General features: G+C 45.4%; 2 protein-coding genes across 3 annotated transcripts; one reads left to right on the top strand and one right to left on the bottom strand.

Annotated features, from left to right (window-relative positions):
- Positions 1-988: 988 nt before the first annotated feature.
- LOC146202680 (uncharacterized) lies at positions 989-6,440 on the top strand. 2 transcript variants are annotated; one of them, XM_084588244.1, is made up of 5 exons: positions 989-1,307; positions 1,412-1,543; positions 2,501-2,635; positions 2,848-2,955; positions 5,086-6,440. In XM_084588244.1, exons 1-5 carry the CDS (start codon positions 1,130-1,132, stop codon positions 6,174-6,176), a joined length of 1,644 nt encoding a protein of 547 aa, XP_084444370.1. In that variant the 5' UTR covers positions 989-1,129; the 3' UTR covers positions 6,177-6,440. The 2 variants fall into 2 exon arrangements, with proteins under 2 accessions (XP_084444370.1, XP_084444371.1); XM_084588245.1 differs by lacking the exon at positions 2,848-2,955.
- Positions 6,441-7,756: 1,316 nt separating this feature from the next.
- LOC146202681 (uncharacterized) lies at positions 7,757-11,911 on the bottom strand. Its single transcript, XM_084601756.1, has 4 exons — positions 11,396-11,911; positions 10,480-10,603; positions 9,996-10,221; positions 7,757-7,785 (listed from the first exon to the last, which is right to left on the bottom strand). Exons 1-4 carry the CDS (start codon positions 11,806-11,808, stop codon positions 7,757-7,759), a joined length of 792 nt encoding a protein of 263 aa, XP_084457882.1. The 5' UTR covers positions 11,809-11,911.
- Positions 11,912-23,494: the final 11,583 nt, after the last annotated feature.

Here is a 23,494-nt window from a genome sequence, read left to right on the forward strand (position 1 = left end):
ACACAAAATCAAGAGCCCCATCTAAAAGAGCCTGTTCAGCTAACGCACTGCGTTGCACAGGTAAAAAACATCCAGGACGAATCAGCTCGCTTACACCTTTACATATGTGCTTGCGCGTTCGCCACTAACCCACTTGACGGATCTGCAGTTGCCCTCGAAGCACGCCGAAATCACAACCCAGCGGTCAGCGCCATCTGTCACAATACGCGCGAAATCATCGGACACGTACCCCTCCAAATCTCATCTGTTATGCGGGCCCTGGAGAAGGAACAGTTCCTATCGTTCTAACAAGCGCCATGAGAAAAGAAATTCGGCAGATACTCAAGAAGGCTTGAGTCTCAGAATACGGAAGCATTATGTCTATGCGTCATACCTAATGTTTGTGCATGCCCTATACCTAGTAGTAAGCTACTTATAGAGTACTGAGTAATGCTAAGTTGCACAATCCATATAGGTCCTGAGTTCTGGCTGCGACTATGAGTCAGTATAGGCCATTTACAGAGGGCGCTTCTGTTTGAGCCCAACAGGTGACGTCACTAGTACTGCAGCCATATGCCACCATTTCAAGTCTTTTATCCGCGAAACACTGCTGCACATACTGCTTGTGTCTTATGTGTAGAGCGTTTTAAACAGGTTGTTGTTGACCAAATAACTTATCGCACATACCCACAGAGGGCGATCGGCCAAGTGCTGCTGCTGCTACTGCCAAAGTCTTTGGTAGTATCTTTGTCCTCTTCTACTGCTGTCACCACCAGTCAATATTGGGTTGTGTCGCCTCGCTGTCCGCAGCGGTGCGTGGCATAAAAACAAAAACAAAAAGCATACGAAAAATAATGTCTTAGTCGATAGGTTGCAGGTCCTCGTATCTCTTCATACCTGACTTTGGATCATGAAAGGCTGTTGTTTTCTCGTCAATTGTAAGGTAGTAAATATATCCTGCTCACTATTAATAATAACAATAGCAGCTTCCTTTACTCTAATAGACCTCTCCCGGCCTACGTCACCGATGACGTATTCGGAGCACGTGCTTTCAGCCTGGTGGGCAAAACATTCGCCTGCGTGCGGCCGCGTCGCTACGTTGGGAGTATGTTAACAAAGGAATAGCGGCAGATTTCGCTTGTTTTTCGCCATGCCGCTGAGTTGCTGCGCGGTCGGATGCGCTAATCGCGTGAAGAAGGGCAATGGCATAGGTTTTTTCCGATTTCCGAAGGATGAAAAGCGGTGCAAACAGTGGGTACAAGCCATGCGGAGAGCGAATTGGGCGCCCGGAAAGGATGACCGGATCTGTGGCGCGCACTTCATTGCTGGTAAGCACAGCGCGTATGCGCATATACAAGCATTGACACGCATGTTTGATGAGTGAACACGAGCACGGGCGGTCAATCATGTGTTTGCTTTGTCCCGAACGCAGGTTCACCATCGTTGCACCCGGACCATCCGGACTGGGTGCCGAGCCGCTTTGTTTTCACGAAGCCTAATCCAGACGGCGACAAAAAAAAGTGTGATCGTTTCGAGCGAAGTTTGAAGCGGAAACGAAGCCCAGGTACGCCTCGGTTTAATCTATAATGTCGCTGTTCTGTACGCAAGGACGTTCACGCGGTTTTTATTACGTTTCCTGGCAGCTGTAGTCGCAGACAGGTTTCCATGACTGTGCAGTGGCATGCAGTGGACGTGACGCGCCGCCTGCTTAAGCCTGGTTCACATGCAAGCGGTAACGATAGCGATTTCTGCCGCGGCGGCGCAAAAACCTGTTCTGAGCTGTCGCTATCTGTCGTGGTGGCATGAACGGCAAGAGCGGCGTAGTTTCAACTTGTTGGAAATTTTTCGCACTTGTCGCATGCACATCGCCGCTCAGTTCGCTCAATCGCTTGCACGTAAACCAGCCTTTACATGCCTGTATCTCGCTCGCGAACGTATGCAAACAGCATGCTGGTGAAAGCTGGCGCCCTCAGCTTCCTTCCACTGTATGGCCACAGCTGCCCGCGATTAGTCGCTTGCGTGCGCCTATGTTAGGCCATTGCAGTGACAGTGTCCGGTTGCAAGTTTGACACCCATGATATTGGAGATTGGCATGCGTTTTAGTATTTTCGAAGCTAAACATGCAATGCATCTTGCTGTGTACGTATGCACGCGCCAGAGATTTTAGTTTGTTTATCCTAAATTTTAATCCATTTATATCCCTTCCATTACATTCTTAAAATATGCACCCGCCTGAGCAATGTGCATCTTGTACCTCTTTAAAAATGTGCATTTCACAGAAAGAATTGCAGAATTGCACTCTTCCATTTTTTGCCCCACTTAGTCGACTTCTCTCACTTGCTGCGACTCCTGCTCAATAAGAACGTGGGAAACAACTTCAATTTCAAGAAACTGCACCAGTTTTGTTGTCGGCAGATAGCAGTTCTCGCAACTGTTTAATGCCATCTGCTCACTACTGGCAAGATCAGATTGAACGTGGCACTCCTGATCAGCCTAGATAATCAGATGTCTATCCTTGCAGCGTACACTGATCCGGCTAGTGATGGGCAGCAGCCCATTGCACTCGCTCACAGTGGAGGTGAAGAAGATCAGTCGGAAACAGCAGATGCTGTCGAGGCGCTCCTGGAGCTCAGCCGAACACGTGAAGCCCCAACTGGTATGGCGTGCAAATGTTCTTTACTGTACTCCATTACAGAGTGGACAACAGTTGCAGTCTTTGCGCCAGTACTACACTTCATGCTGCATGCCTTGTTCCTTTTGGTGTGTTAATTCTTTGTGGCTTACTTTTTGTGCTGGTCATCATACTCCACTTGTTTCTCTCTTTTTTTCTACTTCCCTTCCCTGTTTTTTTTTTTCTGGACCTTTTAGGCAATGTGCCTCTTTGGATGGCAGTGGCCAGCCTGCTGCTTCTTCCGTTTCCTGTCTGTTTCACTATTATACACCGTGACTGCATGAAGTGCAGAATGGAGGAAGCTGGTGAGAAGCCTGAAAACTGTCATATTATATAAGCATAAATGCATGTGCACACCATTGACAACTGGGAATTTTGAGTGTCTATTAGTCTTTATTTTTGGTTCTGTCTTTTGGCTTTCTGGCATACTGTACTCATAAAAAAATTTTGAACTTCTCGAAATTAAGTTCAGTTGGAGCAAGCACTTACCTAGCCTCTTTCCTTTTTCAGTGCTTGTCTACTGTGCTGTTTCTTGCCATGTACGTGTAACCACTTGCCCAGCTTTTTCTCCTAATCAACTTAGCAACACAGGCCGGTTGCTTGAGCTATAAATTCTGATGTATCTCATTCCATTTTTAGGTGCATGTTGATAGTCCCAGGGGTTTTGAGTTTCCTGATAGCCCCATTTTTGTGTTTCTGAAAGACTCATTGGAAATGCCAGTATTGGTCCACAGAAACCTTCAGGTGGTGTTCTGAAAAGACGATAAAGTGGCTGTCATCCCATACACTGCCGCCCGCAAAGTTAACGTGAATGCTTGAATCCGTGGCTTGGCATTACTTTAGCTCTGCTGAGCACTGGCTGCTGGTCCTGAGACCATGCTACTGCTCAAGCATTTGTGCCATGTTTGCTGGCAGCAGTATGCAAGATATTTAATGGCGTGAAAGAGTATGAACAAGATATGAAGCAGAAGGAATGATTTGGCTCCTGTGAAGTTTATAGCCATGTTCTACTGTGCAAAAAGGGGGCAAACAATAAGCTAACAGGTTGTGGTAATGACAGCACCATTAAGCATAACTGCAAATTTATTTGCTGCTTTGTGTTGACTCAACACAGAGCATTTATACTTTTTTTTTCTATTTTTTCTTTATTTGTTCTAAGAAACGTACACGAACAGTTGGTTGGACTCATAGCTTTTACGGCTAGTGATGGGTCCAAATACAAAACAAGTGCAATGTTACTGCAGACCTTGTAAAGGAAAACTTCAAAATTAACACAAACAATCTAATAGACCTCTCCCTGTTTGCAAACTATGTGACATCAGGGAGGCACGTGACGATGGGGGCGCGCCGGGCTTGGTGGACAAAAGTGCTCCTTTCAGCCGGTTCTCCCTGCTGCAAGGAGCGGCGGGAAGCTGCCCGCTGTTATACAATGCAAGAGTTATGCAAGAGCTCTGTTCAATGGCACTTTTAAGGATGTCTAAAAAGTTCTTACAGTATTAGAGCTTACAATATTATGACAATATTAGAGCGCCGCCCATGAAAACATTCTGTTAGGATCATTTCAAACTTCTCAAGGAACTGCGTGTTTGGTGGCCGATACCCCACACCAACTATCAAACCATCCTGAAGTTTTATGAATAGGGTTTCAATGCATTCAAAACTAATAGACGCCACTCACATTACCTGGTAGGAGACACTATCCTTGACAAACATCCCTACCCCACCTCCCCTTGCCCATGTATTCCGTGGCTGGGATAAAAATTTATAACCCGGGAAAGAGACTGCTTCACCACGCTTGAGCCAAGTTTCACTCACGGCTATGACATCAAAACCAGATTACAATCAAGTTATTTAGGTTGCTTCGCATGTTACAATGGAAAATTGAAAACCTTTATTACGCATCAAATCGTCAACTTGTTGAAACGTAAAAGCCATGTCAAAAGAAACAGAAAAAATGTCATGCTAAGAACGACAGAAAAAAAAAAGAACAGTCACACGACGTTGGCCAAGTCATCTTCACTTGTGATGTGCAGAAAAGTGGAGTTGTCTGCCCTACGCATCAAAATTTTGCCTTGTGACAACCGAACAAACTTCCAGTTGTAGTCTTTAGCTGCTTTCTTTCCTTTAGATAGTAGTACTTTGTTCTCAACGTAAAAGCATTTTAGCTTACAATTCTATAATGATGCTATGATCATATAATAAAGCTATAATGCTATGAGCATGGAATAAAGCATTATATGCTCTGCCTGCATTACTGTATATTTTGTTTCTTGAATGGCATGCATTTATGTGCAGTGTCTGTAGTCCTTGGGTCTACCAGCACGATGTTGTAAATGCATCTGATGCATAAACAGATTTGCTTCAAAACCTCTTGCAGCTCCCCCTTAAAGCATGTGCAGGTTCGCAACTTATGACCTTTTTTGTTTCACTAACAGGAGGGAGACCCACTCACATGAGTGCACCACCACTGCATTCAACGCCAAGCCTGAATGAGCCGGAACAAGAATGGTACCAGCAGTGGCGTCAGCTACAAGAGTGCATGCAAGAAAAATACCTTGCTAAGTGCAAAGAGTTCAACGAACTCAAGGAGCATGTTGAGAGTCTCGTAAATGAACTTAAAATTCTGCGGGAAGGAGAAAGGAATGAAGGCCCTAGGAGGTGGGGATACTTTGCCATCACAGGTGTGACAGGAAAGGTGGCTTATTATACCGGGTTGCCAAATGAACAAGCATTTCTCTGGGTAGTGAGCCTATACAAAAATGCCATCGAAGAGCCCCGGAACGAGGTGCTTGACCCAGAGGACAAGGTGCTACTTGTACTCATGAGGCTGAGACTTGACGTGCACTTATGTTTCCTCGCAGACCTGTTTGGTCTAGGGAAAAACTCGATCTCCAAGCTGTTTGAGGAAACAATCACTGTGTTGGTGGCTGAGCTGAAGGGGCTTGTTGTGTGGCCAGACGATGTGGCCTTCCACACATGCAAACCAAAACTATTTAGAGGGAAATATAGAAATGTAAGAGTCATCATCGACAGCACTGAAGTCCGCCTTGAAAGAGCAAGTGCATCAACAGCACAAAGCACAACATTCTCAAGCTATAAAAATGCGACCACCCTCAAGTTCTTGGTAGGAATAACCCCGTACGGGTTAGTATCGTATGTGTCAGAGTGCTGGGGAGGAAAAATCAGCGACAAGCAGCTTGTCTTGTTCACGGACTTCACCGAGAAGCTCGAACACGGAGATGAGGTGATGGCCGACCGAGGGTTCACTGTGGCTGAAGAGCTAGCAACACTAGGTGTAAAGCTGATTGTACCAGCCTTCACCAAGGGAAAAAAACAGTTGCCGCAAAAAGAGGTAAACGAATCCCGAGAGATTTCCCGCCGCCGCATCAGAGTGGAACAAGCCATAGGACGCATGAAGAGGTTCCGCATCCTTCGAAACGTAGTCCCCTATTTTATGAAAGATTACCTAGACGACATTGTTCTGCTGGTTGCCGCTTTAACGAACCTCCTGCCACGGTTTGATTAATGGCTAGATTCAACACTCCATAATACATATTGAAACAGCTCTCATTTGAACCATGACCCAGTCGGCTCTTTTCTTCTCTTGTAGCGTTTACCTTAACATTTTCCGTAACTCACCGTGTGTCAGTAACAGGAGGGAGACCCACTCACATGAGTGCACCACCACTGCATTCAACGCCAAGCCTGAATGAGCCCGAACAAGAATGGTACCAGCGGTGGCGTCAGCTACCGGAGTGCATGCAAGAAAAATACCTTGCTAAGTGCAAAGATTTCAACGAACTCAAGGAGCATGTTGAGAGTCTCGTAAATGAACTTAAAATTCTGCGGGAAGGAGAAAGGAATGAAGGCCCCTAGAAGGTGGGGATACTTTGCCATCACAGGTGCGACAGGAAAGGTGGCTTATTATACCGGGTTGCCAAATGAACAAGCATTTCTCTGGGTAGTGAGCCTATACAAAAATGCCATCGAAGAGCCCTGGAACGAGGTGCTTGACCCAGAGGACAAGGTGCTACTTGTACTCATGAGGCTGAGACTTGACGTGCACTTATGTTTCCTCGCAGACCTGTTTGGTCTAGGGAAAAACTCGATCTCCAAGCTGTTTGAGGAAACAATCACTGTGTTGGTGGCTGAGCTGAAGGGGCTTGTTGTGTGGCCAGACGATGTGGCCTTCCACACATGCAAACCAAAACTATTTAGAGGGAAATATAGGAATGTAAGGGTCATCATCGACAGCACTGAAGTCCGGCTTGAAAGAGCAAGTGCATCAACAGCACAAAGCACAACATTCTCAAGCTATAAAAATGCGACCAGCCTCAAGTTCTTGGTAGGAATAACCCCGTACGGGTTAGTATCGTATGTGTCGTGCTGGGGAGGAAAAATCAGCGACAAGCAGCTTGTCTTGTTCACGGACTTCGCCGAGAAGCTCGAACACGGAGATGAGGTGATGGCCGACCGAGGGTTCACTGTGGCTGAAGAGCTAGCAACACTAGGTGTAAAGCTGATTGTACCAGCCTTCACCAAGGGAAAAAGACAGTTGCCGCAAAAAGAGGTAAACGAATCCCGAGAGATTTCCCGCCGCCGCATCAGAGTGGAACAAGCCATAGGACGCATGAAGAGGTTCCGCATCCTTCGAAACGTCCCCTATTTTATGAACGATTACCTAGAGTCATAGTGGTGATCACCGTGCCTTCCTCGTCTCTTTTCGCATACATCTGATTTTTGCCTACGCCAAGCTTTCTTTTGGAGAGTTCAGGCTACCTGCATTGCTTAGAGCATGCTCAGTTTGCTTCATGTTATTGTCCCATATGTCAGGTTTAACAGCTCTACCAGTTCTGTTCTTACCTGTATTTTAACACCAAGGCCATCGTCTGCGGTTAAAGTAGAACATCTGCCTTGCGGCAAGATCCCGAATCCCTTTACTGCTAACTTGTTGATAGGGTCATTCCTTACCTTTCTTCCATTTTCTCTTCATATTCTGACTCGCCATCCTGTTTGTCATTATATCTCATCTTGATAAGCACCTCTATATGCTGCATGATGCTCAGATGAGCGCACAATGTAAAGCTTATTTCATTTTTAGTCTCCCTACTGGGGCTCTTCCACACTCATTTCTCCTGTTAACGAAAGAAGGTATTCAAATCCATAACTAATTCTGGTCTGCCAACTCTACTGATAACGCCTCCTTGGGACACATCTCCTGCCAAAAGCTGCTGTGTGAGCTGCAACGAACATTTCATAGAGTGCCTCTTTTGAACGAAAGCGACAGTTTTCACCCTCAGTTAAAGCACAGAAGCCAAAGCAGCACCCATGCTGCACCCCTACGAGAACGCCCATTCCTAGTTTGAAAATGGTGAAGGAACTTTCTCATCTGGCCAATAATGACTCCTTTTTGGTGTGTGTAATCTGTTTATTTCTGTTTCTGTACACAGCAGCAATATATGACATGTCATTGAAATAAAATGTGGTTCGTCAAATGCACTGTGTTGCGTCACTTATTTAATGCGAAGGTGTTAAAGGAGGCGAACCAAGATCAACAAGAGCAGCCCGCAAATGCGAACCATTAATTGGACACTGAAGAGAAAAACGAAGTCTGCTTTTGTCGACAGAATACCAGCTCCTAATTTCAAAAATACCACTCTTACTGCAAACAATGCTCTTGTAACGTAGAAAACACAGATAACAAATACAGGTATTGCTGCCACAGCCCATTCTTGCAAGTACAAGTGCCATGACTTGCAGCGATAGACTTTTCGGATTTTGTGGAGGTATATCTGAATATGTTACTTCCTGAATGTTCGCTGTACTGTCATATCAGTACACACACCATCATCTGGCGCATCAGTTTATGCCACAACGCGTATTTTTAGCTTCACGTGCGCCCCCTACAGAGCAGCGATGATAAAGCTTTCGAGCAAGCCATTTAAGAAGTAAACACCCGAGGAAGCACCGAACGAAAGGCCCCATTTTGCAGAAAATCTCTACTGCGGGCATTTCAGCAAAAGATCACAGGCATGGCTATGGCAGATGGTATTTGGCAGGTGACATGGCCGCATACTGACTGGCCGGCAGGTTTTATACGAGGTCATGAGACTATATTACATGACGGGAGCTGCCAACTGGGACTTCTGCTTTCAGATGGGTGGGAAAGATGGAAATTGGAAATCAAACCTTCGAGGACCCTGGGGTTATGAGTAAGACATGCTACTCTTGGGTCACATAGGCACGTTCATAGGGCTTTATTAAAGTGGGGCTTTATAGATATCTACGTAGAGTGGCCTTTTTCAAATTACTCGGCAGCTTGCAACTATATTAATGAATATGCGACATAAACACAAAAATTAAAGGATCAGAGATTAAGTTAGTAGCAAATTGCATATAATCGAACGAGGATCCGCAAGAGAAGCCGCAGATGGCAGCCAATAACAACATCGCATCATACCCTTAAAAGTAGAGCTTGTGTGTCCCCTTATTTTTTTTTTTTTTCATTCTGCATAGGCGATTTCCCCTTTGGTCACTTCTGCTTAATGCTCGAGGTTGCTCTTTCTTGACAGTAGCTGTGGAAGCACTGCACTCCTACAAAATGCCTGCAAAGCTGGTATGTGCTTATCAAAAAAATCGTGGTCCCTTTGAATACGGACAATCAGAAAACCTGCCTTTGCCCAGCAAACAAAATCACAATAGTCAACATTGGCACATGCCAACTCTGTCTGCACTTGAAACATGTACTCATGGTTCTCCTTGAGGTTCAGGTTCTCATCAAGGTAAAAGGCTTTGTCCCTGATATCACTTATTACTGTGTCCCTATACTTGTAGGGGCATTTTATCTCCAGCACCCCACGCCCACAACAACTGCACTCAATGAACCCATCTGGGCTGGCCGCAACATACTGCCATTGTGGAAAGATGCAGAGCCCTGCATCTTTACATTTAAAGCCCTGATGGTGCTGCACTTGGTAATCAATATATTGCTGCCTTGCAATATGTTCATGGTCTATGCCGTATCTGATTGCTTGCGGCTTCCTCTGGCGCGACTGATACTGAACCAGTGGAGACTGTGCAATATTTACCGCGAGGCGTGCTGCACTCGTAGCACTCTTGCATTTCAGCACTTTTGCGATGACTGACCCAGTAATTCTGCCACATCTCTGCTCAAACCACTGAATACAGTTTCTCTGCTGCCTGGTCTGTGCTTCAATCTCGACAACTTCTAGCTCACTTATCCTTCTGTTCAATAAAAAATCAATTCTTTTGGCTTTCTCATCATTATCAAGCTCTTCCCAGTGCGGGTCAAATAGTGCATAGAAGCTTTCCGGAAGGTCAGCACTTCCCTGGCACTCATCAGCAGTGTCTGTGTCTTCGTCAGGGACGACATACTTGGCAAATGCCGTAAATATTGCAGCATCAGGAATAATGGCATGCAGTGAATCCAGCGACGCAGGGTACTTGGCTTTTGTCTGGTGAACAACCGACCGCAGTCTTTTGACGCCCTTTGATGGCCTTCCGGGCTTGTGTTTGACGATGACCAGGTCCTTCAGGCGGGTAGGCTGAACCTTTAGGATAGAGCAAAATACATTACTTGCATAGTGTTATTGTGATACATACCCAGTAAGGCACTTTCAGTCAGCTGACATTAATGAGGATGAGGATCGTTTCCTACCTTTCTTCAATGACCTATCTGTGTGCTAAGAAAGGAATCATTCTAGCATTCATTCACTAAGCTGCTGCTTATGCTCCTACTAACACCTGTTCATACAAAGTAATTATGTACAATTTCACGAGACTAAGAAGCACAGAAAAAAATGCATTACACTTTCTCGGAACTTGTTGTTCCAGGCACAAAGCTGGGACGTAGATGACCTTGCATGTCCTGAAGACACAAGCAGCTCAACTTTGAAAAGGAGGGCAGCCACGTGACAGCACACTTCACCAAGCCTGCAAAAAGGAATGGTAGCAAAATCACTCAAAAGCCAAGTAGAACTTGTTAATATTTGATATGCATCTTAAATGTTAAGTACAGAAAGCGACTACTCCGCTCGCCAGTACAGTTTTACAGCGATGGCAAGTGCTACAAGTTTATATAAATGGCACAACAGCATTTGTTAGATACTCGCGCTACAGAGGCACTTACTAGTACATAAGAACAAACAACAGGAACTTTATGCGACGAACATTGAAGACTCGTTTTTTTTTTTTTTTTTCACTACAGACAGGGCGGGTTTGGACATTTCGTTACGCGTGGTTACATTATTCGTAATTCTGCGCGTTCACGTGCTAGTACGACACTGATTCCTCGAAGTACCCTCCAGCCCTATGGTCAAACAATCGCATTCAACGAGGTGGCCTACGTCACGCAACACCGTGAAAATGCACTCAAGCAACACCTTTGCTCAAGTGCACTAACGCTCCAGAACGGAATCGCAGTATGCTTCGCTTCTGCGACAAACGTTGCCCGTATCGGTAACCCATTCTACTGCGCCAACATCTGGCCTTATCTGACAACAGTGTGTACTAGTGCAAATTCTAGAACACAAGAAAGAAGCGCGTCGACATTGGAGAGAAGAGGACACAACGCGTCTCAAAGCGATGCTTTCTCTTGGTCCTGGACGCACGGACGCATTCATCGCAGAAGTGGGACACGAACTAAAGAGAAAAAAAAAATGAACGAGCCCGCTTCGGTAACAACAGCTGCTCATTGCTGCACTTGATATGTAAATATGAACTCACCCCGCCATGCAGGTGCAGTGCGCCGTGCGAACGCTGCAGTCTTGGTCCACAAGCGCCCATGCCTCGTAGGGCTCGGCGGTGGTCCTTTGGGACGGTGTCACCATGGCCTTTACGAAGCAGCACTCGGTGTCCAGGTCAGAAATGAGAACCGTGCGAACATGTCCTTCCATCGCAAGGCCGTAGGCTTTGAGAGACTTGTACGACTTCAACGCATCCACACTGTACGGGCCGGGAGTGTTAACAAGGTATACATAAACGTCTCCGAAGCGCACGTTTGGCCAGCACTTTGGATCGTTCTTCCAGTTCCCTAATGCGTAGGGGTCCGGATACTGTGTGCCACGCACCTGTAATTTCTCTAAGTAGCGTTGGCGAGCATTTTCCGGCAGTGAGCGCACATAATCCGACAGCTCCATAGCGCCCACACCGCTGTAGGCCTGACCGGGAAAGATATGTTTTGCCCACCAGGCCACGCCCACCACGCCCTCTGACGTCACATTGTTTGCAAACAGGGAGAGGTCTATTCATGATGAAGTCGAGGAAAATGTTCCTGTGATACGATCGATGAAACATCTGACGGAACAACTCAGGTGTAGAACACTTGGGGACTCAAACTTTTTTTCTCAGGTTGATTTCTGTCTTTCCTACTGTGCATGTTTCTGTGAAGACAGCACGCTGACAAGTAGTTAATACCGGTAAAAAACTGCAGAAATGTCATAAATTTTACCGGGTTTCTAATTTCAGTGTTCGCAGTATCTGCGAGAAGTCGCTAATCAGGCTAGCATAATACGCCCCATCCGCTCCACCATTACCGAACTGTTCCAATCACTTTTGATGTTTTGCTGTTCCTAATTGAATGAAAGCTATATAAAGCAAAATTATGAGTAACAGATACGTAACTTTTTTCTATGCGGCGGGGAGGCGGGCGTTCAGGGTATTTTCTCGATTCTTTTGTCGGGAGGGGCTCGAGCTCCCTTTTCCCTCTTCGCTCTTCGATACCTGCCTGATGTGGATATTTCATGCGTGCATGTTCGTAACCTTCGTCGGCGGCACGCTTTCAACATCACAGCTCATAGAATAATAGTTACATACAGAACAGAGCATAGAAGACGACATTTTGTGTACATCAACTGACCTCCACTGGTAAAGGTACGGCATAGTCAGTGATCCACGACGTAGCACAACAGATCACATGTCTGGTCAAATCACTGCAGCGACTCCATTTGGGACGCACACTTTTGTCTGTTTAACGTGAACAGCTGACCACTTACAGAGTCGTTCGAACAACTTGCGTTTTAGTGTGTCGAAAAGATTAATGGAAGCTAAAAAAATGAGCGGGCAATCAGGGCAAAGTGGACAATCATGTGTGACGCGCTCATATTCAGTTGTATATTTCATGCACTGGTAAGTACCTCAAGAATTCCTTCCGCATTTATCCTAGCGGCTAAAATAGAAGGCGTTTTAAAGGAAACTCACAGACTTTATTGTGCTCGTACACGCAGCTTCAAAATGATTTACTGGCTCCATATAATCGTCACGTAAAGAATTAAAAAAAAAAGGGAAAATAAAAATTCACACGAGGCTGCGTGTTTTTCTCCAGAGTCACACCGATACTGGTATTGAGTCGTTCATGAGCCTAAAGCAAACATTCAATGCCACAAACACGCCTCTAAGCAATGTCTTTGCCCCGTCCGCGAAAGCTGGAAGAGTGCCTTGCGCGGCTCCAGCGCACCGGCAGCCGCTGGAACAGGAGGCACGCAGTGGCAGCTGGTTCGTGTAATCTAGTATGCCAGCGCCCTTGCTCCCGCGTTGTTAAGCGTCTATACTGAACATTCTGTTGCATCATTCATGAATATCTACTGCCCTTTTACATGTCTCCTGGGGCACCTTACACCGGCGTGGTGAGGGCATCCGAAGTTCGCGCATGGACGCCACCGCTGCCTTTTATAATGTATTTATTGCCTACAACGCTTTAATGCCTTGAAAAGCCGTTACGCTTTATCAATTGCGGGACAAGCGAAATATAATCTGACGTATACGCATCTCACGCGATGTTTCCAGAGCAGCGCGCGCGATCATGTGCATCGCTTGGACCCTCCCTGGACGGTGACGATGCGAAGACAAAACAATGAAAGTAATCAGTAGAGTAGGTGCCTTTACTACATAGAAAGGCGCTGCGGGTTGGGCTTCCACTGGTGCAGCCACTGGTACAGGCACTGAGCGCACACGGCTAGTTTTGCTAGCTTTGGCGCTGAGCATCCTCTCAATATGCCGTTCACCTGCCGCGGAGGGCTCAGTCTCTTCGGCGTTTGGCTGCTAATCCCAAGGTTGCGAGCAAGAATGCTCCTGTGCAGGGCAAGCTGAGCGCAAGTTAAAAAACAAAAAACGTGGTAAATAATAGCGCATCCGCATTCAGTGCATCACTGAACTGCGCGTCACCGTCGAGTCGAAAGAGGTGCCGGGAAATTATCGATGCCTTTTAAGAGTGTATATGATATACGAAGAGTGTTGATTGATCGAATGGGGGTGGTTGTTAGTGTGATTGGCTTACTTATTGATTAGTGAGTAGTGATTGGTGATAAGTGAACGAAAACAATGTGGTGTAAACATGCTGGTGTTTGTGTCATTAAATTTGAACACGAATTTGAATTTGTCATTGAATTTGACTGGCACTAGCACAACAACGTTGTCTGACATTGTAGCAGATGCGTGCAATAGTGCGGGAGCTTCGTTTGAGGATGTGTCTTGTCATGATGTTGGGACTCGACAGTCAGGGAGAAGTCGTAAGACAAATGCCGCGAAGGCGGAGACGAGCGCCGCTATACGGTTGAAGCAAAGGCGGGATAACGAAGTACGAGCGTTAGAAGAAGCGACGCGCCATAGATGTGCTGCGGAAGCCTAGCTGGAACGTCACAAGCTGTAGGGGATTGGAAGCGGTCCTTAAAGCCAAAGATGTTGAGCTGAAATGTCACGTCGTTTAATAATAGACCAAGAATCGGGTGCGATGAAAGTAGCATCACAGTAGCAACAAAAGACGCAATGAGCGCGCAAGCTATCGCGTCTACCTTAAGTATCCTAATTTTTCTTAAAAGAGCCGGCATATACTATCAACCTCGAGTATGAGTATGTGCACATACCCGATACGATCACAGTCGAGTCATGGGTGAACTCTGCCGTCGCTTCAGCCATCAACGTCGGCTAAAAGCTAGAACAAGGAGCTCGTATAGACGAGCACGCTGTCCTCACCATCCGTGCAGATTTTCGTCTTCCGGTTCACCAGCGGCTCGAGCGTCCAACTGCCGCTCGAATGAACTTCATTGGCGTTGCCGGCGGTGTTTTTGACAGAGTAGCCTAAGATGGCCGCTCTCTGTGCGATATAGTTGCTCACGCAAGGTGGACATTATCAAGCCACCATAAAGCACGACTCGATTGGTCCTTCGCCCGTCTGGCGGGCTTGGCTAGGAATATCAGTGTCCTGCCCTTCCCATGAAGTCTCCGACTCTCCGCGCGCACAGGACGGATGCTCTTGTTAAGACTGAAGCCAGGCGTGGATGACGAACGAAATTTTATTGAAAGCATGCAGGCCTATATATAGGCCCGATCGGCATGATAAAGCAGCATGTCGCAAAGCAGCGTCACGCTATCACATTTCTCTCGGCCCCCCACAGGCTCTACATAAAGTTCTCGTGTCTGAACTAAGGTTGCTTGTGCAAACGAGTGCTTCTACGAAGGAGTGGTTCTTCCCCCGCTGTAGGTGGTGGCGGCTCTGATGCTTGCAGCTGCTCAGGGTTTTGGCTGAGTTGAGAGGTCTGCACTATACGGAGTTTGGCATTTCGTCATCCCCTGAAGGGAGTGGAAAGGTGATCGGTTTTCGTTCTATCACTCGAGCTGATTGGGCTCCCTCATTAAGCTGGAGACCGAGGAGTGGGGAACGTACGTTTGTTGGCGCTGTTTGTGCATAGCTGCTTATACATGTCTTTACAAGGTTTATACATAGTCGGTTCTGATAATTTTCAACGGCTCAAGTGATCAGGGCCTTAAAATACAAGGTCATAAAGTACCCAGAGTGGCAGAATATAAATATATCGGGGTATAGGCAAAAGAAGAATTTGCATACATTAAAAAGCATGAGCAGTCACTTAGGGTAAAAGGGTGAAGGAATGTCGGGATAATGATGCATAGGTTATTGTGGGGATACAACAGGCATCAGGTGTTGAGGGGTATTTGGAAAGGAAATATGATTCCCGGGCTTAGTTTCGGAAATGCTATACTGGGCCTAAAAGCAGAGATACAGTCGACATTCGAAATAAATCAGAGAGCCGTCGGACGATTAGCACTGGGTGCCCAGGGCAAAACCACAAATGAGGCGGCACAAGAAGATATGGGCTGGGCATCTTTCGAATTACGGGAAGCTCGAAGTAAATTATTATTATATCAGAAACACCTGAGGGATATTCGATTGTAAGTCAGCATAAAATTCTTGGTGTCATATTTTCTGAGCAACTTAGCTGGGATCAGCATGTCACCAACCTTTGCAACAAACTGTCATCTGTAACTGGAGCTCTGACCCGATGCCGCGGTTTGCTGCCAACAAAACTTAAGTTACAAATTTATAATGCGCTTTTCCTGTGTCTTATAAATTACTGTAGCCTAGTGTGGGCAACTACTACGAAAGGTAACATCGCCAAACTACAGAACCTGGAGAAAAGGATTGTAAGAAACGCGGCAAATATAGATTATTTTTCTTCAACACAGACTGCAATAAAAAATATAGCATTAATAAACTTTAGTACTGGTATCATTTTCGAATCTTACGCTCATTTTATTTCTCCTCTCACGATTTTAAGAAATTTATAACCGCTACTGCATGCTTAGTATCAAACCAGGAACGCGCACATGAGCATTAAGCAACAGGTAAAAAACATAGAAGGTAAAAATTCAATAAATTCTGTCGAAAAGAAACAGAGCGTAGAACTATACCGAAAGTGGAAAAGGCAAATCAGGAAGGAAGCTTTCTTTGATAACTCAAGAGTCAGAGCCCCACTTTTTAAAGCTAGATCGAGGTGTCTAAGAACAGGCAGCTACAGAAAGAAATTTAACCACGAAGATGACACATGTGCAGTATGTGGTAACTCCACAGAAACAATTAACCATCTTATACTCGAATGTGATGGTATTTATCCGGTAGTCGATGCAGGCGCAGTCACTCTTCCTGAGGCTCTGGGGTTTAGAAATACCATGTGGCCGGGTGAATGAACCTGCGGTGGAAGCTAGCAAGAAACGATTAGAATTAAGATTGGTGGCTTAAAAACAGAAAAGTAACATGATGTTAGTAATGTAGAAACAAAAATTCAATAAATAGAATGATAAATTTCACTGACCTAAAACAATAATTAAGATATAGGGGATAAAAACGAGCATGATAGCAACTGGTACCACCCCGTTTCAAAGGGGACGCTCCTATATTCCATCCATCAATCGCTCTGAGGCTACCACAGGATCAGTATAGTGTGGCCGTAGATAATCATGCAGCGGGAGTAAATTGAAGAAGCAAGTGGACTTTCACAACGTACGTACGTCACAGCACTAACAAGTTGGTACACACCTCCCTCCCAAGAGGTCTGTTTTCCGCGCATCGTCTTCACGTACACGCGATCACCCTCGCGAAATATGCGCTCAGCACAACGCGACACATCCCGCTTTTCTTTTATGTAAACTTGTTTTTGCTGCATATCACCGACAAAGCTGGGCTTCAGCAAAGAAAACTTCGTTCACGGTTGACGCTTCAGAAACAGCTGCGCAGGTGTTTGCCCAGTCACACTGCTTGGTGTATTTCTATAGGCGACAAGAAAACTATCAATACACTCCTGAAGAGAACGCGCGCGAGGGACACCGCGTTCCATGACTGGTTTCACAGCGATCGTTTCATTGTCTGCACGGTGCCCTCAGCCGCAGACGTCAACTGCGGCCCGTTATCCCTGACTAGCGTTTCAGGCAGTCCGTAGCCCACAAAGGCAGTCCTTACTTCTCAATTGTCTTCATGGTAGACGATGACATCAGCAAAACTTCCGCCTATTTAGAGAAAGAATCAACTAGAACAAGGAGCACATTAGAATTTTCGCAAGCAAAGTCAACATGAACTCGCTCCTGACACTTGCTAGTTGCATGGATGGAGCGGCACAGCTGGCTGAACTGCTTGGCAGATTTTGCACTTCCTGACGTACTACATCTTGATAGCTTCATCCATACCAGGCCATCATACGAAGCTTCTGGCTAGCATTTTCATGCGAGTACTGCATGGATATTCGTCATGAAGCAAGTTCAACATGCGTTCCCTCAACTGGACTGATCCGGTATTACTACTCGAGTGCCCCATGTTAGACATCCTTGCTGAAGTGACAATTCATAACGGCGCACGTGTTACACCTTGGGCACTGGTTGGGCCAACCATTCAGTGTGGGGTCTTAGCAACATCCGCAGCATATAACGGTACTATCGAAAACTGCCAGACAGTCTTCTGCTACTTCGACTGTATTATCAGCCTGCGGTAATCTGGGGAGAGCGTCCGCTACTTCCAGAATCTTGTCTTTGCGATTCTTAAGCCGATAACTTTAGGTAGCAAGCAACATCGCCCAACGCTGAATTCCCACTGCGGCCAAAGTAGGCGCTGGTTTTTTTTTTGTCAAGGATTCCCAGCAATGGCTGATGGTCAGTGTCGGGTAAAAATTCATTTCCGTATAAATACCTATGGAATTTATTCAATCCAAAAACCAACGCTAAGACTTTGCGCTCACATTGCGGGTACTTTTTTTCCACAGCTGTCAGCGTTCGAGAGGCGAAACCTATGCAATGTTCGCTGCCGTCTGTTGTTTCATGAAAAATAACAGCTCCCAGGCCATACGATGAGGCGTCGCACAGTACGCCGATAGGTTTATTGACGTCGTAAGAGATCAACACTTTGCTGCTTGTGAGGAGCGTTTTGGTGGAGCGGAAAGAGTCGATGCATTGTTTAGACCATAACCAGCTTTCATCCTTTCTTAGAAGCTGATAAAGTGGCTGTTCTAGTGTAAACACGCTATATAAAAGTTTGAATAAATATTCAACATCCCCAGGTACGCTTTCAGTTCGGAAACTGAACTTGGTTCCGGCGCTTTCAGAATTGCCTTTACTTTGGCTTCAGTAGGATAAATGCCCTCTACAGTCACTTTGTGACCCAAACAGGTCATCTAGTCTTGGATAATATGGCACTTGTCCGCATTCAGTGTGATGTCGTAGTCACACAATCGCTGCAAGGCAAGTTCAAGTGACGTTTGGTAGTCATCTATGTCCGAGACTGCCACAATGAAGTCATCAATGTAGCATCAAACTCTCGGAATGCCCTTCAAAACTAGATGCATCATAGCTTGAAAATGACTGGAGCACTCGCTACACAGTACGGAAGGCGTTGAAATTCAAAAAGAACCAAACTATTGCTAATGGTCAAAAGTGGTCTGGCTTCTGAAGCGAGCGGCACTTGGCAGTAGGCAACAGACAGGCCGAGCAAGCGAAACCTCTTTCGACCTGGTAGTGTTGAAAGCAAGTTCTTTGATCTTGGTAGCAGATAGTGTTTGGTCTTCAACACTGTTTTTACCGTGAGTTTATAATCTTCGCATAACCGCAGGCTTCCATTTTTATTCTGGACCACTACAACTGACGTTGCCCACACACTGTGTGAAACGTGCCGAAGCATTTCTGTCTCTACCATTTGGAGGAGTTGTTTTTTTGCTCTTTCACGTAGCGCGAAGGGAACTGGCCGTGTGCGACTATAAATAGGAGCAGCATTCTATTTAGCACCATCCTTGCTTCAAGGTTTCTTGCTGCGCCGAGTGTGCTTGAGAACACCGGAGAAAAGTTTTCACGCTGTGCATGAATGCGGCTTTGCTCGAAGTTGGCCGATCTGCCGCCGCTCCAACTAAAGGCGCTTAAGCAAGTTGCAACCTAGCAGTGCTGGCAGCCGCCTGCCGTTAACGCGCGTTACAAAAACGGGCAGATTCATGCACACTCCAAACGTTCTAACTGAACGCAAGACTTCAATTTTATAACAACCGAGCACGGTATCGTTTTGTTGTACAACATTCCTATTCCGAGGCGGGAACCGAAAATACTTTGTTAATTTTTTATTACATATTAACCTATTATCAACCAAACCTCTATATTTTTGTAAACATTGTTAGCAATTGTAATGAACACTCTGATACTACTGGATAAAAAAAAAAACGATTGCATCATAAGCGTATAGTATAAATTTTGTTTCCTTTCAATTTCGCGTTATCTCTTCACAAAGGATAAATTTTCTTTTGTTCCATGATTCGCACATATGTCGTTCTAGCAAACTTTCGGGCGTAGCTATCGGTGGCGGGATCTATACAAGTGGTCATTAGCCCGCTGTTCCCGCATTGTTTGGCGAGCTGTCAGCACCGGATACCAAAGTCTTTAGACGTCCCCGCGGAAATGGCCGAAGGGCCATTTTCGCGGTGACTTTTGAAGACGGTTGGCTTGAGCTAAACGGAACCGGAAGCTCACCCCTGCTGGCTGCTCGTTTGGCTTAAAATGGTTCCGGTTCAGTTTCCTTCCTAACGAGTAAGGCGCCATCTGGGCGCAGAGAGAAGAGAAGCCACAGAAGGAACAGTGAGGGTGGTCCCTTCGGTCATGCCTTCTTCTCCTCGTCGGCTGTCGCATCCTTGTCTCCTTGTATCGCTTTAGTATTTGCCGTTCAGAACTGCAAACAATAGAAGCGAGGCAAGTAGTTCCAGCTCTTCCTTGTGGGCCCAGCAAGATGCAGCAAGGTGTTAGGTGCTGATTCTTCCTTCTCTTTAAAAAAAATTTAATTTAGACAGTTGTTATTTTATATTTAGTTAACCCTGCAGGCCCGAGATGGACCAGAAGTTTCAGGCCATACAGATGCAAGATTTATCACTATTACCGCCTCTTTTGCAGTCAGTGTATGAACACCAGTATCTTCTTACCGACTTGCTTGATTATCATGAATGAGTGAAGTTATCGTAACCACGTTCAGGAGCTAGGAAATTTCGGTGTTAGCAGACCAGCGTTTTCAAGTTGCTTGCTACGCAGCCATCGTGATTTAGCGTCGTGAAATACGGCGCTGAAGTCGTATTTGCAGGTGGTTATAAGAAGAAAAAAAATAACAAGACCTGAGAGAGTAGTCTGGATTTATCAGGTGAAGGTGGGAAACGCGGGACAACAAAGCAGAAAAAGAAAAGACCGCAAAAATGCACACACTTGTTGTGGCGGCCCACGACCACTAATTAAATATCGCCGAAACTATTTCCAGAGGTCAGCCGACTCAGCATAATTTCCTGTACAGATATCCGTGATTAAAAAAAAAACAAAAAAAACAAAATTGATATACGCCGTTGTAGAAGGTCTTGATGTAATTTCATAAAAACTTCAATTTTTCCCTTTAACGCTGTGCCGCCACTACGAGGATGTAGCTGTATAGTCGCAGAATGTAATTAGAGCACGCTTATGCCAACAATTCGATTCTTGAAGCTACGAACGCCATCGGTGAACGAAACTGCTTACAGAATGCGTCTGTTGTTAATTTTTTTTTTTGGTACCAGTTAAAACAAATAACGATATATAATGCTTTCTTCACGAGATATTTGCATAGTAACTGCAGGGTGACTCCAGTAGTGACTCTATGAAAGCGCGCTCTCTTTTTGCTCTTCTGCAATTCACGGGACTTGTTTTCTTCATGAGGTGGGAATGCATGGACGGCTAGCTTTGAGTAAAGCGCGTCACGGATCAACTTGACCTGCGCTAGCGTGTCTGAAGTATTAGTGAGACTATGGAATAATGCAATGGTGTAATCGAGCAATTTTCCTAGCCAAAAAAGTGAACTCAATCTCAGGGCCGATTAGTTGAGTTAATGTGACGGAAATGCGATGCCATCTGTCTTTCACTCGCCAGTCTATTCTGATTCTATTTCCTTTCACTCACTCAGTCTACCAATGTGAATTTTATTCCCATTCTGAGCATATTCTTATCTCCTTTCTTTCCGTATTCGCTCTTTTGCTACGTTACGTTTTGCAGAGTCAATCTTACTGGGGGGGGGGGGGGGGGGGCGGGGTGGATCTCTCCCACTTGCATGGTAAGCACCTCTCCGGACCAGCCAACCTGAATTTCTCTCTCTCTCTCTCTCTCTCTCCGCCTGGCATGTGGAGTAGATTAGACTAAGACCAGAAAGAAAGATGAGATTTCTCCCGTATCCCTACCGTATCGCGAAGACAAGCGGGAGAAGACAAATCTCTCTAAACACAATCTGCCGCCTGTCAAGGTTGGCAGGTGGAAGCTGCCGAGAGACGCAGAAACCGGGGAGTTTTCATGCTCACGACACTTCTAGTGAATGCATTAAAGACAAATTAGCACCACTAGACGATTTCTTCTCAGTAGCGTTCAAAGAGGGGAGTCTGAAGGATGATGGATTGCTGCGCAAAACCTGATTCATAAGTCGTTAGCTTTGATATTAAATGTGTTGAGGGGGAATTCTGCAATAATCTCACAGACTAGCCTGAAGAGATGAACGACCGGAGCTGTCTCACGGCCATATGCGTGCACTCAATCCTCCGGCTCGGTTGGCTAAAAGCTTATTTCAAGCAAGTAGCATGTGCTTTGATCTGGATGACCGAATTACCACGTCTGCTTAATTACGAGCGTCACGAGAGCAAACTTAGGAGCACGAAAAAATGCGAACAAAGGCTTCGAGGGATCCTCAATCCGCTACCCAGACTTTCGACAAGATGACTTTTCTTCGTCTGGTCTGGCTTGTTTTTATGGTTGCATATTCAGCGTTACGAAATCCCATTGTGGGTGCAGCTGTTCCTTTACTAATAATAATAATAATAATAATAATAATAATAATAATAATAATAATAATAATAATAATAATAATAATAATAATAATAATAATTGGTTCAGAAGAAGGGAAAGGCGCAGTATCTGTCACACTTGTTGCTGTGGACACCTGAACTGTGCTGTAAGGGAAGGGAGGAAGGTGGGAGTAAAAGTAGAGGGAGGAGCCGTAGTGGAGAGCTACGGGGTAATTTCTACCACCTGGGGATCTTTAACGTGCGCTGACATCGCACAGTACACGAACGCCTCTTCGTTTCGCCTCCATTGAAACGCAGCCGCCGAGGTCGGGATCGAACCAGGGTACTCCGGCACAGTAGTCGGGCGTCTTGCCACTGCCCCACCCAGGCGGGGCGCATTTAATATCCCTAATTTTGTTTTCAGCGCTTTCATTACGCGTGCAAATTCTACCACGTGCGCAGTTATATTCACAGCCATCGATGCAACAAGGTTTTTTTATTTTTTATTATTTGTTTTAATTGTGTATTGCATCGTAGTATTTATTTCATAACATCGGTACCCTATTATATCCATTATGTGAGTAAACATGATGATTAAGTCTGATTTGTACCTAGCCGTATCAGTATGTATTGTTCTTAACCGCACTCCTGCAATAGCCACAGTAGGGACTGAAATATGTGTAAATAAATAAATAAATAATTAAATAAACACACCGAATTATTTGCTGGTGAGGAATTGGCAAAATTTACGGAAGAAGTAAAAAAAGGGCAATAAAACGTACCTTAGTGCGGGCACAATAACAAACAATACCTAATTATCTAACGCAGCATGGTCAGTGTGGTTCTCTCGCCCTGCTTGTCTGCACCAGTATTAACCTTATTCGGCATATGCATAAGAGCCCAGTCATCCTTTTTTTCTGCATTGGTAGTTAAAAAAAAATATTCACTTTCTTGATTCAAATTCAGGACGGACGCCGAGTAGTTAAACTCGGGAAATAGCAGTACTTGTGTGTTAAAAATAGCAGTAAAATATAATTATTGCGCTACTTTTGGGAGAAAAAATAAATACCAAAACTTTTTTGCTATATATTCTCATTCGGTCGTTACCCATGGTTCGTGTTTAATTGATTATTCAAATCATTTTTAGACCTTGTTTCGTCCTCTTGCTGCATACACATAATTACTGACGTGCTGCAACATAACTGATCAGATTAAGGCCCGTGAACATTGGAAA

The sequence above is a fragment of the Amblyomma maculatum genome, chromosome 1 (genome assembly GCF_055883805.1).
Source record: "Amblyomma maculatum isolate TAMU_Amacu chromosome 1, ASM5588380v1, whole genome shotgun sequence".
NCBI classification, from domain to species: Eukaryota; Metazoa; Arthropoda; class Arachnida; order Ixodida; family Ixodidae; genus Amblyomma; species Amblyomma maculatum.